This window comes from Fusarium vanettenii, assembly GCF_000151355.1.
Source record: "Fusarium vanettenii 77-13-4 chromosome 4 genomic scaffold NECHAsca_3_chr4_2_0, whole genome shotgun sequence".
Classification (NCBI taxonomy): domain Eukaryota; kingdom Fungi; phylum Ascomycota; class Sordariomycetes; order Hypocreales; family Nectriaceae; genus Fusarium; species Fusarium vanettenii.
Window position 1 is genome coordinate 416,642 of NW_003315879.1, and position 16,082 is coordinate 432,723.

Sequence of the window (16,082 nt, forward strand, 5' to 3'; positions counted from 1 at the left end):
AGTCGACTTCACTGACGACAATTTCAATGCAACTTGTCCCTTTCATGAAAAAAGCTTCCGAGTTGCATTGAGTTGATTGTCTATTGTTAAGCGTTCACAACATGAACGCTTCTCAAACTGCTCTTCGGCGAGCTGCCCTTCGCCCCCAGTTCATCGCCACGACTCAGCACCAATGGGTTCGTCACGCCAGCAATGTCCCCCGGGGTCCTCGGCGCCGCGGAGGTAAATTTGTTGGATTCGCAGCCATCTTTGGCGCAGCAGCTGCTGGAGCTTACTACTATCCCACGCTCAAGGAACAATTTGCTTCGCCTCCCGAGACTCCGGCTAAAAAGGTTCCCTCCAAAGCCGATGTCGAGTTTGAGAAGCCTCGCAAGAAGGCACGTTCCAAGGAAGAGAACCGAGATCTTATTAGCTCGCAGCATCTCCAAGTCAAGCATAGCTGGGAACATCCTGGCGTCTACGCATGGGGTTCCAATATCGGCAAGGTTATCGACCCCAAGTCGAATGATAAATATGTGAAGCTACCTCACCGAATTGCCTATTTCGATGACCAAGTACTTCGAGACCTGAAGCTCACATCAGTTTTCGGCGCTGCTGTCACAGAGAAGGGTGATCTAGTTCAATGGGGACTCGGCTACAACAAAGAGGACCCCTCTCCCGTTGCTACCCTCACAGGAAAGGACCTTGTCAAGATCGACGTCTCTTTGGATCGAATCATTGCCCTGTCTCGCAACGGCAAGGTTTACTCTATTCCCTCTTCTCGAGATGACCAAGAAGGCGGTCTCAAGGAGGAACAGCAGAAAAGTTCTTGGTCCATCTGGGGATCCGGTGGTGGAAAGGAGAGAATCAACTTTCGAAACCTGACACCATCTGGTCTTTCTTACGGAGAGTCTGTGACCGACATCAGCAGCGGTCTGGAGCACTGCCTCATGCTCACATCCAAGGGCCGTGTCTTCTCTGCTGCGTCCAGTGCTCTGGAGTTTCCTTCCAAAGGTCAGATGGGTGTCCCTGGGTTGAGCTGGAGCAACCGACCCAAGGGCCCATATGATCAACCCCATGAAGTTATCACTCTGAGAGGTTTTGATGTGGCTCAGGTTGCCACTGGCGATTACCATTCGGTCATTCTGGACAAACTTGGACGCATCTTCACATTTGGTGACAACTCCTTTGGGCAGCTTGGAATCGATACCGACCATGGACTCTTGACTTCTGACACACCAGTCATGATGCCTGTCAACACACTTTACAGCAGCAGTGGACTTGTTCCAACAGTCAAGACTATCGCTGCAGGCGGAAACAACACCTTCTTCACTGTGGATGCAAAGGCAACAGAGACGCCTACCAACTTGAAAGCCCTTGCCCCGAGCAAGAGGCTCCCTTTGTTGACTGCAGACCTGTGGGCTTGTGGCCAGGGAGTTTATGGCACATTAGGTACGGGGCGGTGGTCGCATGTCTCAGCCAAGCCGACCAAGGTCAAGAGTCTCTCGTCCTTGTTCGAATTTGACGAGAAGACGAACAAGATGAGCCCCATCAAGCTCAAGTCTCTATCTGTGGGCTCTACGCACTGTTCAGTCATCATGGACAACGTCACCGAGACGTCCGTTTCAGGCTCAGCGAGTGCCAACGCAACCAACTGGGGATCCGACGTCATGTTCTGGGGCGGAAACGAACACTATCAGCTGGGCACGGGCAAGCGAACCAATTTGAATGCACCCGCGTATATCGGGGCGTTGGACAGCGCGCTAGAGGCACGCAAGGACAACAGCGCTGACTTTCACCGGCTATGCGTAACACCTCGAACAACGATTCGCCTGGATGGAGGCAAGGGCCGCAAGGTGTCTCTTGAGCAGAAGATTGAGTGTGGCAAGTATGTGACTGGTGTATACTCTTCTGTCTAAGAAAGCAAAGCAGTCTGTGGCGAGGAGGCTACGAGATCCTGCAGACGAGAAGGATCGATATGTTGTATTTTAAGACATCTAATCATGTACTTGTAAGTCCCGGTTGGAGGACACGAATGGGGCGTTGGGGACGGATTTTGCAACGATCCAACTCTTCTGTACAAAACTTGGCACAAGATGCCTTGAAAATTGACACACCAACTCATCTGAGTATGGATATTGTACATTCGTGATGCACGCATGTTGAAGGAATGGTCACGAGGCACCTGTTGACATGTCTCACCATAGATGGACCTGATACGTGGTGGACACTACGAACCTATCAAGGGAATGCAGCCAGCACGAATGAAAGAGAACGCCATCGAGGATCCAGATCGATAGGATTCCGCACGTCTGCACCTATTTTTGATCACCCCGCGCACGCAACCTCTGAAACTGCCGCGAGAGCCAGCGAACCGAAAGTTAAACAGGGGGGGATCCGACGTTTCCAAGAAAGGGAACTTGGGCCAACACGAGTCTCACTGGCCGCGCAAGCACGAGTGGCCAAGTTCAGGTGGACGTGATGTGCATGTGGCGACGAGATCGCTAATATCATGTAATCGGCAAGAAAGGAGAGGCGCAAGGAGTAGAATCGTTTTGTAAGAGGCCACTTGTTGAATGTTGAATATCCACGTTAATAAGAATCGGAAATGATGAGAAAGGGTCCCCAGCCTAAAATAGAACTACTTTTAGACAGCTCGCGCCTAAAATTATCCCCGGCCCTGCCCTACGGTGGTGGTACAGCAGTAAAACAGGCAAGCAGGAGCCACAAATAATTCTACCAACGTGCCTTCGGTATTTCATGCCTATCCCAATTCCCGAAGACGGCTTCGGAAGGAGCTCTTGCCTCTCATCATGTTGGTCTGGTCTGCATGATCAAACAAGTCGTGCCTGCCCAGAACCACGGGATCGGGGGGCATGAGCACGTGCCGCGAGACATAGTAGTACGCAGGACAATAAACAGGAAGCCATTTTCTGCAGAACACATCATTTACAGGCCCAACCTTACCCATGACCAGATTCACCCGGTAAACCTGGTCTCCACAAGAGGCGAGGATCGGATGCATGTATTCTTGGAACAGGCGCAGGGACGGGTGTAGGCAAAGGCAAAGGCACAGACGACTCTTTCCACATTCACGGTCGCGGCCACGGTCACGTTTCTGTTGCAGCTGTTACCGCCGCCGTGACTGTGACTGTTGCTGCTGCTGTTCGTGGGCCCGTCTTCGTTGGCGCCGCATCGGGCAGTGAGAATCTCGACCACCATCGCGACTCACCTCGTCCGTTCCGCCGTCATTCTTGTTCTTCTTTTTCTTCCCTTTCTTCTCCTCTCCTTCTTCTTCCTCTTCTCCCCCCTCTTGTTTCCTCCCTTGCCCTTCCTCTCCGTTCCTTAATCACGTTTGATTCTCTTCTCACCCACCTCCGTTTCGCCGACGATTACGCCACTATCAAACGTTCGGCCCAAGTTCAAGATTACTCAAGCACCGTCTCTGCCCCCTCCTCATTGACGCGGATCCGATCCCTGCCCGACCTCCACCGGCGAGAGGGACCCGACGCTTTTCCCCTTCTTGCGCGCAAATCTCCTTCTCCTTTGCTCCCGGCAACTCGATCATCCCGACCCCGATTCGCGACATTGTCAAGTCCTGCTCCTGGCGTCTTGCGCACCTTTTCATCAAGGACGTCGCATCCGTCTGCTCCGACTTTCGGCGCCATGGACAGGATTCCCAAGTTCCGGCGCAAACCCAAGAACCCCACGATCGAGACTGCCGTCGAGCGCTCAAGCAGCGACACCGTCGATAGTATCGCCAGTTCCGAGCTTCAGGCCGCAAACCTTCAGCTGCAACAGCAGGGACTACAGATTCAGACCCAGAAACCCCCTGCGAAGCTCTCCAAGAGGGCTGCCTTCCGAAATTTCCGTCTGCGCGGCTCGACCAAGCGAGCCCGCGATAGTCCTCCTGTCGAGTTGCCTTCTAGTCCTCCTCCGGCCGTCGTCACCCACGACGGCATAAAGAGTCGGCCCGCCACGGCGGAAGGTGTTGCGCTGAGCAGGCAGGATGGCACCGGTCCCCGGATTCCTGCCTTCTTGGACTCTTCGATGCAGGGTATGTGATTTTTGGTGTTATACGCATTGATACAAGTACTGAACCTCATCAGATATCGATTTCAAGTTCCAGGAATTGACGTGGGCCGAACGTGATCGAGTACTTGAAGGCAGCAGAAACGAAGCAGACGAAGACTTCAAATGGGGACACTTCAAGCAACTCGATGTGGAAGAGAAGGGTGTCATGGACCGTTACATCAACATCAAACCATGGAATCACAACCGTATTAGGTTGCAAGTTCCTACGAACGAACTCGACTACGTCAATGCTTCCGAGATCGTCCTCACCTCGCCCTCGGACCCGAGCCGGGAGCCACTCCGCTATATCGCCATGCAGGGTCCGACCCCGCCATCCATCGAATATGTCTGGCGTATGATCGCTGAGCAGATGGCGTCGCCTGCCGTGATCGTGCAGCTGACCACCATGTGTGAAGGCGGAGTCATCAAGTGTCACCCATACTTTCCCGACAACGAAGACCAGCCAACATTGATTCTGAATGAGCATGATGCATGGGGCGATGACTGGCAGGGCGAAGTTACGTACGACTCATATGAAGAGCTTGCGGATGGTGCTATTGAGAAGCGCAAGCTACTCTTACAGCTGAAGGACGAAGATGAGCCCCGAGTCGTGTGGCACCTGCTCTACCGGTTATGGCCTGACTTTGGCGTACCCGAACTTGAAGATCTCGATGGCTTCTTTGAGCTCATGCGACTATCTCGGGAGCTCAGCGCACCCACCAACCCACGCATTATTCATTGCAGTGCTGGTGTGGGCCGAACCGGTACTTTCATCACCCTCGAACACCTCATGCGCGAACTCGAACTGGGCACGTTTCAAAATTACGATGAGCCCACTGAAGGGCCCGATCTAGTTTATGAAACGGTCGATAGCCTCCGAGAACAGCGTGTAGGAATGGTTCAGGGCAAGCCTCAGTTCTTATTCATCTATCAGGTCATGCGGAAGCTATGGCAGGACAAATATGGCGTTGATGATGAGGGCAATGAGCCCGCAGCTAAGAGGCTCGAGGTAGGCGATCCGTTCATCGATGATTCACTACCGGACCCCAAGCAAAGCAGCACGAACCTGGCGATTGGGGTTGCCAAGTAGCTGAAGGGTGGCCAAACTTGGTTTCGAGGGCGGCAGGCGTTATACGGTCTGGGGGTTTATTGCAGTAATTAGCAGGAGTTGTGGGATGGATGATCCAGGTTGAGCTGGGCTGGTCTTTGAATCATGATATCTTCGGTGTTGCATGCTTGGGAGGTCTCTGGTCTTATTTTAACATATACATATGTTTCGTAGCGGGCGCAACGGTTTCCCATCTGCGCTTATAGAAGAAGGCCTCTTCTGGGAAGAGGTGATGGGTTTATTTTGTAGGACTAGGCGAGGAGATTGTAAAGGAACCGAGGTTCACGGGTTCATGATGATTAGCATAGAATTACCATCTCGTACTGAAAGGTTTCCATGATGCAAAGATTGGAATCAAACATGTTTTACTCTTTAATGTCACCTTGGTACTAACAAAGAACGGGTTGTGAACAGGTCAAAGAAATCTATTAAGCTGTTTTGCGATGTGATCAAGAATTCTAGTCGATGCTATTTTTTCTTCGCTTCCTTTGCAGAGTAAAGGTACAAACTAATTATTTTCAGCTTCGGAAGGAATAGACTGATATGTTTTTTGAAGATTGTTTTCTTGTTCTTGTTCAATATTTCAAAAACCTCCTCAATTATACAAAGAACCAAACCTAAAGCCCGCTGAGATATATATCAAAACATTTACAACTTCAACTTCATTACCACAATACCTAGGAGAGAAAACAATCTTCCAGAGATTGTTGCCACTCTTCTATGCGCTAATCACCAGCGTCACCGTCTCCTTCTCGGTGACCGTGGCAGTAGGCTGGTCCTTTTCCGTCACCGTCACGGTAAAGTACACGGACACGGTGGGGACGCCGTCGACCATGATGGTGGTGGCGTGGGCGTCGTCGCCGGTCCTGGTGATGGCCACCTTTTCCTGGCCCTTCTCGGGGCTCTTGGTGGTGGTCTTGTCCTTGTCCTTCTCTTGGGAATCGCCGGCATTAGCTGCTTCCGTGGCCGCCGGGGCCGGAGCTGCGCTACTTTCCAGGCCGTCGATGGGGATGAGTTCGATGGGCGTGGGCTCATCGCTGGAGGGGGCAGAGGTTGGCTGGGTGTCGCCGGGCTCCTTGATAGACTTTGTGAGAGTTGTGCCGGGTAAGGGGGCGGCAGTGGGCTGCTCAACAACGGGAGCGGATGTAGGTGGTTGTTCTTGAGCGGGTTGAGAAGGCTGCTCAGCAACGGGTTGGGTAGGCTGAACTGGTTGTTCCTGAGTTGGCTGAGTAGGTTGAACTGGCTGCTCCTGGGCCGGCTGAGTAGGCTGTTCAGCAGCTGGTTGGGTGGGTTGAACAGGCTGTTCCTGAGCAGGTTGAGTTGGCTGAGACGGCTGAGCGGGCTGTTCTTGAGCTGGCTGGGAAGGCTGCTCAGCTACGGGTTGTGTTGGCTGTTGAACAGGTTGCTCTTGAGTCGGCTGGGTAGGCTGAACCGGGGCGGGTTGAGTTGGTTGCTCGGGGATAGGCTGAGAAGGCTGCTCTGCAACAGGTTGCGAGGGCTGTTCCGCAACGGGTTGTGTGGGTTGAACGGGCTGTTCCTGGGCAGGCTGAGTTGGCTGTTCCGGAACAGGTTGGGCCGGCTGGGTCGGTTGCTCTGCAACAGGTTGAGTGGGCTGCTGAGAGACAGGCTGTTCTTGAGCTGGCTGACTCGGTTGCTCAGGGGCTGGCTGAGACGGCTGCTCAGCGGCGGGTTGAGTGGGTTGAACCGGCTGTTCCTGGGCAGGTTGTGTAGGTTGTTGAGAGACAGGCTGCTCTTGAGCGGGCTGGCTAGGCTGTTCCTGAGCAGGTTGAGTTGGCTGAGCAGGCTGCTCCTGAACAGGCTGGCTTGACACATGGTTGATAGGAAACTCCGTCTGCACGGGAGCAGGCTGAGCAGGCTGCTCGCTGGCCGGCTGGCTTGGCTGTTCCTGAGCGGGCTGAGAAGGCTGCTGGGCGGCAGGCTCAGTGGTCGGCTGAGGAGCGCCATCGTCGATAGTGACGATAGTAGTGACAGTCACCACGGGAGGGTTAGGCTTATGCTGAGCCACCGATGTAGTTGCGGGCAGGCCCTCGTCATTTCCATTGCTCGGTTGGCCGTTCTCACTGTTACCGCCACCACTGCTGGGGCTTCCACCCAGGATCTTAGCCGCCGTCGTTGGGTCCTCACAGGCGATTCGAACACCTTCAGGGACATTGGACATAGGTAGAGCAAAGCACTTCTCTTCAGCGTTCCCGCAGGCCCGGAGGTCGTAGGCACCGGCGCTGTTGCAGACGGCGATCTGACCGCTGATGCAAGCAGCCTGGCCAGCCATGCAGGCGGACTCAGGGGTTAGACCGGCGAAGTTCTCATTGTACTCTCGTGCCTTGACCACGTTACTCGCGTAGGCAGCGGCGGGGATGGTACTGGTTCCCGTGGGAATACCACCGGGGTTGACAGTCGGCACAGCTGGGTCAGGCTCTCCAGTGGGAACAATCTTATTCGCCGATGAGGTCTCAGGGGAGGATGGGTCCGAGACAGCGATGGTGCTGGTGGGAGGAGCAGCGGCGGGCTTGGTGTTGGAGTCAGGAACTGAAGGCTGAGCGGCCGCAGAGGATGTAGCCGGAGCATCAGGTTGCTCCTGAGCAGCAGAGGTGGTAACCGGAGCACTGGGCTGTTGAGCCTCAGAGGTCGGGGCAGGATTCTCGGGCTGTGCTGGCTGCGAGCTCGGGGCCGGAGTATCAGGCTGCTGAACCACCGAGGTCTCAGCCGGAGCAGTTGAAGCCTTGGCCTCAGAAGTTGGGACAGGGTTGTTGGGTTCCGCCGGCTGAGACGTGGGGGCTTGGCTGTCGGGCTGGGCTGCTTCAGAAGTCGTAGCAGGTGTTTCGGGCTGAGCTGGAGCGGCAGATGAAGTTGGGACACCGGGCTCGTTGGGCTCAACCACGGAAACAACACTAGTAGTAGCAGTAGCAGGCTCAGACACAACTGCTGAGCCTCCAGGGGGCACGACCGTGGAGAAGGCAGGGGCGGGCTCGCTGGGCTTGGCGATGGACTCAGTAGACACGGCAGCAGTGGAGCTAGGAGGATAAGCCTGAGATGTCTCAGCAGCAGAAGTTGCCTGCTCAGGAGGAGGCATCGTGTTGAACTGCGGCTCCGATTGGGTTTGCTCCTCGGCTGGCGCGCTCGAGGTAGCAGGAGCGGAAGGCGCCTCAGGGGCTGTGGTCTTTTCAGCTGGAGCAGACTCGGTCTTGACTTCAGACGAAGGCTTCATGTCGCCGAGGTCAACACTAGACTGAAGGCTCTCTGTGCCTGTAGCCTCTGGCTTCTGAGCAGACATGGTGGGAACCTCTGCGGCGGCGGTGGTCTCACCCACAGCGGGCTCAGAACCAGGAGCCATCTGACTGGAAGTCTCAACCTTGCTCGTCGTCTCATTCTCGACGGGGGCAGATGTAGTATAATTAGGCTCCTCGGCAGAAGAGGACGCGGGCTGAGTGTTGACGGGCTCCTTGGGCACGATCGAGGTTGTCAAGATGGGGACAGAAGAAGCTTGTGTGTTAGACACAGGCTCCTCAGGCGCCACTGAAGTCGTCTCGGCGGGAGCGGAAGGCTGCTGAGATTCAGACTCGGGCTGCTTGGGAACAATAGAGGTTGTTACGATCGCAGGAGAAGACTCTTGCGTGTTGCCAGCCGGCTCCTCAGCTACGGCTGAGGAAGTCACAGCTGGGGCAGAAGACTCTTGTGAGTCGGATGCAGGCTCCTGAGGTACAATAGAAGTCGTCAGAATCGCTGGAGAAGATTCCTGCGCGCTGCTGGCGGGTTCCTCAGGCGCAGCGGAAGACGTTACGGCCGGAGCATAAGACGTCTGAGGATCGGATGCGGGCTCCTTGGGGACAATAGAAGTCGTTACGATAGCCTCGGAGGGGTTCTGAGTAAAAGCAGGTTGCTCCACAGACTTTTCTGAAGTCTCCTCGGCAACTGTCGTCGGCGCGGGAGCATCGGTGGTCTGGTCGATGGGGATAACCTCGACAGGTTCTGCAGGGCCCTCAGCATCCTTCTCGCCGTTCGGAGACTGAGAGACGAAGGATTGAGGGATGTTTATGTCTGAGTCCAGAGTCGAGAAAATGGGTCGCGGGGTCGACTCGCTGTCTTGGCCTGAGCCATCGGACCTAGAAACCTCGTGTAAGTCATGATGCTTCACACTTTCGCAGCAATGAATACATACCCATGGTCAGCCGCAGTAGGGGCAACTTGTGTGTTTTCATTTCGAATATCTAGAAAAGCTCCAGGAGCTCTTCGGGCTCTGCCGATACAGTTAGAAACGCCGTGTTCTCAGTCACCGAGTTCCCACGTACATTCTGCCAGTCCAGATAGGGCCAGCCTGGGCGGACTGAGCAGCTAGAAGAAAGGACAGGGCTACAACGAGCCCATTCCTGTTGTACCGCATTTCGGAAAGTATTATACGGACAGTCGAAGGGAAAATATGAGAGAGGGTAAAAAAAAAGAAAGGAACGTGTTGGTCAAATCGACAAAAAGGTTCGGCCGTGTAGTTCGTTCGTTCGTCGGGTTAAATTTCGTTTCGTTTCGAAAGGTATAAGATCCAAGATTCGTAAGTGACACCAAAGGTCTTTTTCGACCTCTTTTCGCTTTCGCCTTCCCCAGAGCCAATTAAGTGTAAAACGGACTTGTTCTCGAATCGATCAAAGGAGGTTCGCGTCAATGAGTCAATGTTCAACAACAAAAGAACTCCTTGGTAGGGAATAGAGGACGACTTTGTCACAGCGGATGACAAAGGGAGCTGATACACTAAAGAAATGAAACCTTTTTTGAAACAGCCGTGAAAGAGAGATTGGTGATGTCAACGTGTCGTGAAAGAGAGATGTTGAACAAGAGATAGATGAAAGAGAGTTGCACAGATAGATAGGAAATAATGAGACAAAAGGAAACAGAGGGAAAAGAATATTGAGAGGAAACCATTCAGAGAATATCTCGAGGTGTTAGTGAGGTATGTATGCCCGCTCTGCTGCGCTGTGACCTGACCCTTGACCCCCCGGGGCCAAGACACATCGCCCAGCATCACGACAACGGCGGCAGCAAAACTCGTCTCATGGGGCGTCGGATACCATCTCATCGTATCGTGCAGCGAGAAGCTTCACCCATGCCACCTGGTGGCCAGTCCATCTCGCCTTGTCCAGTCGCCAGTCTCACGAGGCGCCCAACCCAAAACAGAGCCTGGGGTTCCTAGGGACCCAGCAATGAAACTGTCGGACAGCTCTGGACCAATCACGTGTCGGGCTCCTGCCTTGAAAGCTTAAGCGCGCTGTTTCGCAACTTCCATGACCCCACACGCGCGGCTCGCTATAATTGGCACCCCTGCCGCTAGCGTGGGTTTTACCCAGGTTCTAGGGTACCTACATTAGGGCCCCTCCGGTAGCGGCCAGCATTTGGCGTGCTCTGTCGGCCAATCATGCCTTCCCCACTGTACCTGCGTTACGGGCGGCTCTGCACAACCCCAGCCCAATCGATTACTCCCACCTGTCGCATGCCTGATGATGCCCTCACCCCGAGCAGATACGATGGCTGGGCCCCCTCAAACATTAGCCGGAAAAGAACAAAGGTCAGGCCTTATTCGGGCCAGTCGACCCATTTGTGGCTCTGTGGCTAACACGCTGGCCTGCGCGGTCTGGACCGGATCAACCCAATCAATTCCCCTTTTGGTTCCCTGATCCCGGATGCATATCCTGAATGGTTACGGATGTCGAGCTTGTCGTCCCCCGAAAAGCTTGGCCTGACTCCATCCTTCGCCGCAAACTGTCATAGCCGCCCAAGGCCCTTCACCGTAGACCCAAACTACCCAGTCGAGGCTGAGTCTTTTTAGCATTGAAGCTACTAAAGACACGAACATGTCGTTTCTTCTTCTGCTCTGCCGTTGTTTCAGCCCTTGCTTGGTTCCATTCCATGGATGCTTTGCCTGCTTTCCTCATGCTCATTTCAGTTCATTTCGTACAGTATTTTTACGCGTCAGGAACGCCACCCGCGTCTATATGCCACCGTTCAGATGCTCCCAGCGTACAGTTCTCCAGGTATTCTAGTAACAGCCACACCGTCTATACCAATTGCGCCTCCACCATGTCGCCTAATCAGACCTATAAGCCTTTTTCCCAAGGTCTTTCAGGTGTTGTGGATCCAGAGCCTCTCGCTTGGTCTCTGTCCAGTCCACCTCTAGGTCGCCAATGTCCATGGCCCAGCCCTCATTCTCTGCCCGTCGCGTCGTCCTTCTTCGCCGTATCCATCGGAGAACCTCGCTCAGCTCCCGATTAGAGTTACTGTGATGCCGTCCGTCTAGGTACCCTTCCACCGTTACATCGTCGGGCCACTCCCAATACACCCCGTGTGTGTTAAAGTCGGTTAGTACCTCGTCTAGCTTCGTCTGTGTTATCATGGGCTCCGCAAACGCGCGGAACACACACAGCGTCTCAAGCATGTCCAGATCGCGGGGCATCTCGTTCAGATCTTCCATTTCCTCCCGCAGCCTTGTAGGGCTCCATTCTCGGATGAGCCATTTCATCACCTCGGCCATCTCCTCAAACTCTCCCGCAAAGGCCAGCGCCAGCATCAGATCGTGAGCGTGTGGTGCCATCACGGGATCTCGACGTGCTCTCATGCCATCGAGAAGCGACACATCGGTAATCTCCCCCTGCCGCACCCTGTCTTGCTCCTGGAGCACTAGGCCGTAAAAGAAGGCCTTTATTCGTGAACCAGCCGACCTGATCAGGGACAGTGCCGAGTCATCCCACACCGGGCTCACCTTTCTAGGCGCAACACCCGCCTCCTCAGCGCCAATGTCGTATAGAACGGCGAGCGCGCTCAGGTCAGCACTATTTGTTTCCACAGCCGCCGACAGCTTCTCCACCTCCCGTCGCAAGATCTTGCGCAGGGTTAGTGTGAACCGGTTGAACAGGAGAAGCGTCATGCCATGTGTAGATTCAATGCGATCCACAAGGTGCAGCAGCAATCGAAGCTGGGCTTCGAGGCTAAGCTTCAGGCCATAGTGATGCTGACCCAGGTTCTTTAGGATTGGGGCCCAAATATACGAGGCCCAATTCTGGTTTTTTCGGCTGAGACGGGCCTCGGCCAACCTAATGGCACGTAGCATATTCCGACCTCTGTAGCTGGCATTTTTGGAGCAGACATCAATATATGCCGAGAAGACAGGGAGAGGAATGGTCTTGAGTGCATCAGCTATCGGGCTGGGTGATGTCAGGTTCGCATAGTTCTGCTGTTGAGTGCTAGCATCAAGCAGATACTCGTGGGCCTCATCGAGACTGTGAGCATTCGCCACCAGAATCGTGAGGCACTGTTCGTCTGGCCTGAGCTTCTGACGTCTCATCATCCCGTAAAGCTCCGCCGGTGTCGGGGGTTGCAGCCGAGACTTTTCGAGCTCCGTCAGGTTGGCCTCCTCTTGCGTGGGATAGTTGAGCGTAGTGTCTCCTGGTAGACTGCCTGAATCAGGGTCGGCTTCGCGAGCAAAGAGCCTTTGAAACATGGCAGCATATTCGTCCAGACCTGGTTTCATATCAGGCTTTGGGGGGTGCCTGAACCTCTCCCATGCTTCATGAGCGTTTCGTGTTGCCTTGATAGAGGCCGCCCAAGCAGCGAGGTCGCGATCTGGGCCAAGCTGCCTCCGCTGCTGGATTGTAGGTGTCCCATCATGGGCCATACCTTGCAGAGCATCGAGTGCAAAGTCAACTTCGCCTTTAGGAAAACCAGCTTCCTGCATCATCATTCCTGCCCGAACCACCCGGGTCCAGCTGTCGTCTGGCTCCATAACCTCGTCCATACCGTCTCCCGGTTGTAGATAAGGCGGCCAAGTCTGTGAATGGCGTCTTGCGCTATGGATCTCGTCCCTGTTCTTGGGCATTCCGGCCAGCACCGCTCTGATTGCCTTGAATCCGGTCCTGTCCACCAACAGCGCCGTCGGAAGGCCCCCGGACATGCCCAATAGAATCCGCTGGGCCTCCCAAATGTAAGCGTAGGGTATTGACTTGCGCTGTGGTCCAGAGCCCGTACGTCCAGCCACAGCATTGAGCGCAGTGTTGAAAAACTTGCATTGAGCGTGATACGTCTCTTTGGAATTTCCAGACTTGGCTTCATAACGCATGATGAAATCCGCCGCGGCATCGGCCAATTCCATCAACCGCCTCGGCTCTATTCGTCGACAGTGAAAAGCCAACCTTTCCATAATCTGTGTGAAGTCCTCTGGTGCAAACTTCCTCATGGCTGTCGCTGCCCGACCAGCGTACTTGTTCACAGCAGATGTGGGCTCAACCTTGTCGGTTGTGTCTCGTAGTCGCTCCTTGACGTATTGAATAATGCCGTCCAGAGTCGAAATTTCAGTGAAAGAGGAGCTCAGCCTCAAGAGATAACTGAGGATAAAGGTGGGCTTCGGCTGATCATCCTCCAAGAATAGCCGGCACCTCTCTTCATCAGTTTCGGCAAAGAGAATGTTCATGTACTTGTTCAGATTCTCTTCTGTGTGCCCGTTGTGATGAAGGACGCTCATCAATTTGTCCCATTGTTCCTTCGGAGGGAGTAAGTCGGCGATGTCCTCGTTATTCTCTGGATCGGCCTCGACATGTTGATACAGGTTCATCTGAATCAGGACAATCGGTAGGCGCATGCTGCGGATAGCGGCGATTTGTCGTTGCATGCTCCGGTTCGGTCGTTCGGTAGCAAGATACTGGCGGAGGAGAACAGCTGGACTCTGATCGCTCCATCCTTTCTGCATCTTCAGTCTCCGTTCGACTTTGTGGCGCAGGTAGTTCTGCTCGAATACCGGTCCGGTTCGACGAGTCTTCTGCACTCGGTTCGATTCATGGCGCTCCTGGTCTTCCAGTTGATCGATAACTTCGCGCTTCTTCTCGGCGGCGAGCTGTTGCCTCAACCCAGGGATGGGGCGGTGGTCCCAGGTTCGGCGGCCGCTGAGTATCTCAGACTCGATGCTGTCCGACGTCGACGCATATCGGCAGGTTTCGTATGGGTGTAGGGAACAAGCAATCTACGAACAATTGCTGTCAGCGCAATGCTCTGCCGAGCAAGGATCTCGAACGTACCTTGGCATGGATTGTCACATTTTGCGACACCTGCCACCCTCGCCTCAACTCCCGAGTGGCGCTTCTCAGCATTTCTCCCTCATGTCTCCGAAGCCGGAAATTTTGTATCGGAGGGGATAGGGCGAGCGAGACTGGGCTGTCCGTTCGTGTAATCCGGGATCTATTGATGGAAACAACTCGACCGCGGGACGTTGAACAATTTGCATGCGCCAATCGGGGTTATTGGATTACCAGGTCCCAACTTTAATTGACAGCCAATCCTGACGATGGAAGTCAAGCTCCATCACTCGGCTTCACGAGACGGTACTCGGCCGAGAAGGATGAAACAGAGAATAGGTAGAGTCCCTTTATTGGGGTTTTCAGGTTCCATGTCCATTTATGCGTTGGTTTCATATAGATTCACCAGAAATCTGCCTTTTCATTCGCAGACCTCTTCCGATTCATCTCATAGCTCCCAAGTCCAAAAGAAAACAAGGTAAAGTCACTTTTCCTTTTCCTTTTTTACTTCTACTTTTGTATGATATGGCTTTCCGTAGATACACCAGGAACCAGCCTTGAGTGTTTTTCTCTCTCAGTCATCTTGTGACTCCTTGTTCTTCTTGCTCTCCTTTTCCTCCTCGACCTTGTCCTTTCGCTTCTGGACCACCTCCCAGTTGTATACTCTAGCAATAGCGACCTCCATGGTCTACAAGTACTTGATTAGCAACTATACTGTGGAACATGGGCGTACATGTGTGAGTATACATACCGTGATCTGTTCACGAAGAAAGTCCAAGTCCTCCTCGCAGTTCGACAAGCTCAGCTTCGCCGTCGACAGCTTCGAGCCTAACAGCGTCTCGGCCTCATCTATAGGATATGACAGCATCACGTTGGCCTAAACCGAGTCAGCTTCATACACATGAACGTGTCACGTGTGTGACTGTACCCCAAGCCAGATGTAGACCTCCTCAGTCGCGGGGATATTCGCCTTCGAATACAGCGTGTCGTTAAGCTCAAACGTCGTCTCTATCGGCTTATCGTCCTCCTGCGCCTGTCAGTCATGGGTATCTTGAAGCAGTTGCACAGTCCCAACCTTTCTTAGCTTGAGGAATTTGACCGAGTCGAGGGTCTTCTGAATGTCGGGAATCTTCTCCTTGAGGCCCCCCATCCGCTTCTGCAGGTTCATCTCCATAAACTGGTACTTGCTGCCCGCCATCCGTCGTCAGCACCTATCCCATCTCCGCGCCTGGGTCCCCCAAGACCTGCGAGTGCCCTCTGGCTTCTGTGTCCGTCCGGATCGTCGAGAACTTACGAGATCATTTCTTGGAAGCTTCGCAGGGTAGGTTCGACATCTTCTCGGGTGGTGACGTAGTCCTCGACCTTGTCGACGAACGGGGCGTAGGGGATGCCCCGCGGATTGGTGGGCGTAGCATCTTTACTATTCAGAGTCAGCGGTTGCAGGGGAATCGAGACATGCAGCTCCTTTGTGCGCTCACCTCGACGCCGCCGCCTTGCCTTGTGTCGCCATGTTGCTTGTATGGACCCGTCGAGAAGGGCGAGGTATGGAAAGCTGTTGTTGGGCGAGTACAGGTGGGTTTTGCGACAAGGTGACATTTCGTCAGTGGGGGGTTGACCGAGGTGGGGTTCACCGAGGTGAGCGGTGAGGAGGGGTATTCTCATGGAGCTCAAGAGTCTACCTATTTCCAGGTGCCTGCTTGTAGCTACACTCTACTCGTATTCTATTCTTCTGTCTTAAAATTTAATTGTTTAATTTTGGGATCGAGAACATCAGAGGATCTACTCAACATCCTCAATACCACATAGTAAGGCGACTACGCCAAATGCCCGCTCTCGTGCCCCAGCTGGGAATGGAAAAC

At 54.0% G+C, this 16,082-nt stretch overlaps 4 protein-coding genes across 4 annotated transcripts; 2 read left to right on the forward strand and 2 right to left on the reverse strand.

The window, feature by feature from the left end:
* Positions 1–101: 101 nt before the first annotated feature.
* On the forward strand, positions 102–1,898 carry NECHADRAFT_37767 (uncharacterized protein; the record flags this gene model as incomplete). The annotated part of the gene is made up of 1 exon (XM_003051493.1): positions 102–1,898. One exon carries the CDS (start codon positions 102–104, stop codon positions 1,896–1,898), a length of 1,797 nt encoding a protein of 598 aa, XP_003051539.1.
* Positions 1,899–3,645: 1,747 nt separating this feature from the next.
* Positions 3,646–5,143, forward strand: NECHADRAFT_37929 (uncharacterized protein; the record flags this gene model as incomplete). Its single annotated transcript, XM_003051494.1, has 2 exons — positions 3,646–4,036; positions 4,089–5,143. The coding sequence occupies 2 exons, from the start codon at positions 3,646–3,648 to the stop codon at positions 5,141–5,143; spliced, it is 1,446 nt and encodes a 481-aa protein (XP_003051540.1).
* A 6,106-nt stretch (positions 5,144–11,249) lies between these two features.
* Positions 11,250–14,298, reverse strand: NECHADRAFT_38211 (uncharacterized protein; the record flags this gene model as incomplete). Its single annotated transcript, XM_003051948.1, has 3 exons — positions 11,250–12,800; positions 12,945–14,171; positions 14,227–14,298. The coding sequence occupies 3 exons, from the start codon at positions 14,296–14,298 to the stop codon at positions 11,250–11,252; spliced, it is 2,850 nt and encodes a 949-aa protein (XP_003051994.1).
* A 499-nt stretch (positions 14,299–14,797) lies between these two features.
* On the reverse strand, positions 14,798–15,733 carry NECHADRAFT_78724 (uncharacterized protein; the record flags this gene model as incomplete). Its single annotated transcript, XM_003051949.1, has 6 exons — positions 14,798–14,911; positions 14,975–15,100; positions 15,152–15,256; positions 15,299–15,410; positions 15,518–15,643; positions 15,702–15,733. The coding sequence occupies 6 exons, from the start codon at positions 15,731–15,733 to the stop codon at positions 14,798–14,800; spliced, it is 615 nt and encodes a 204-aa protein (XP_003051995.1).
* Positions 15,734–16,082: the final 349 nt, after the last annotated feature.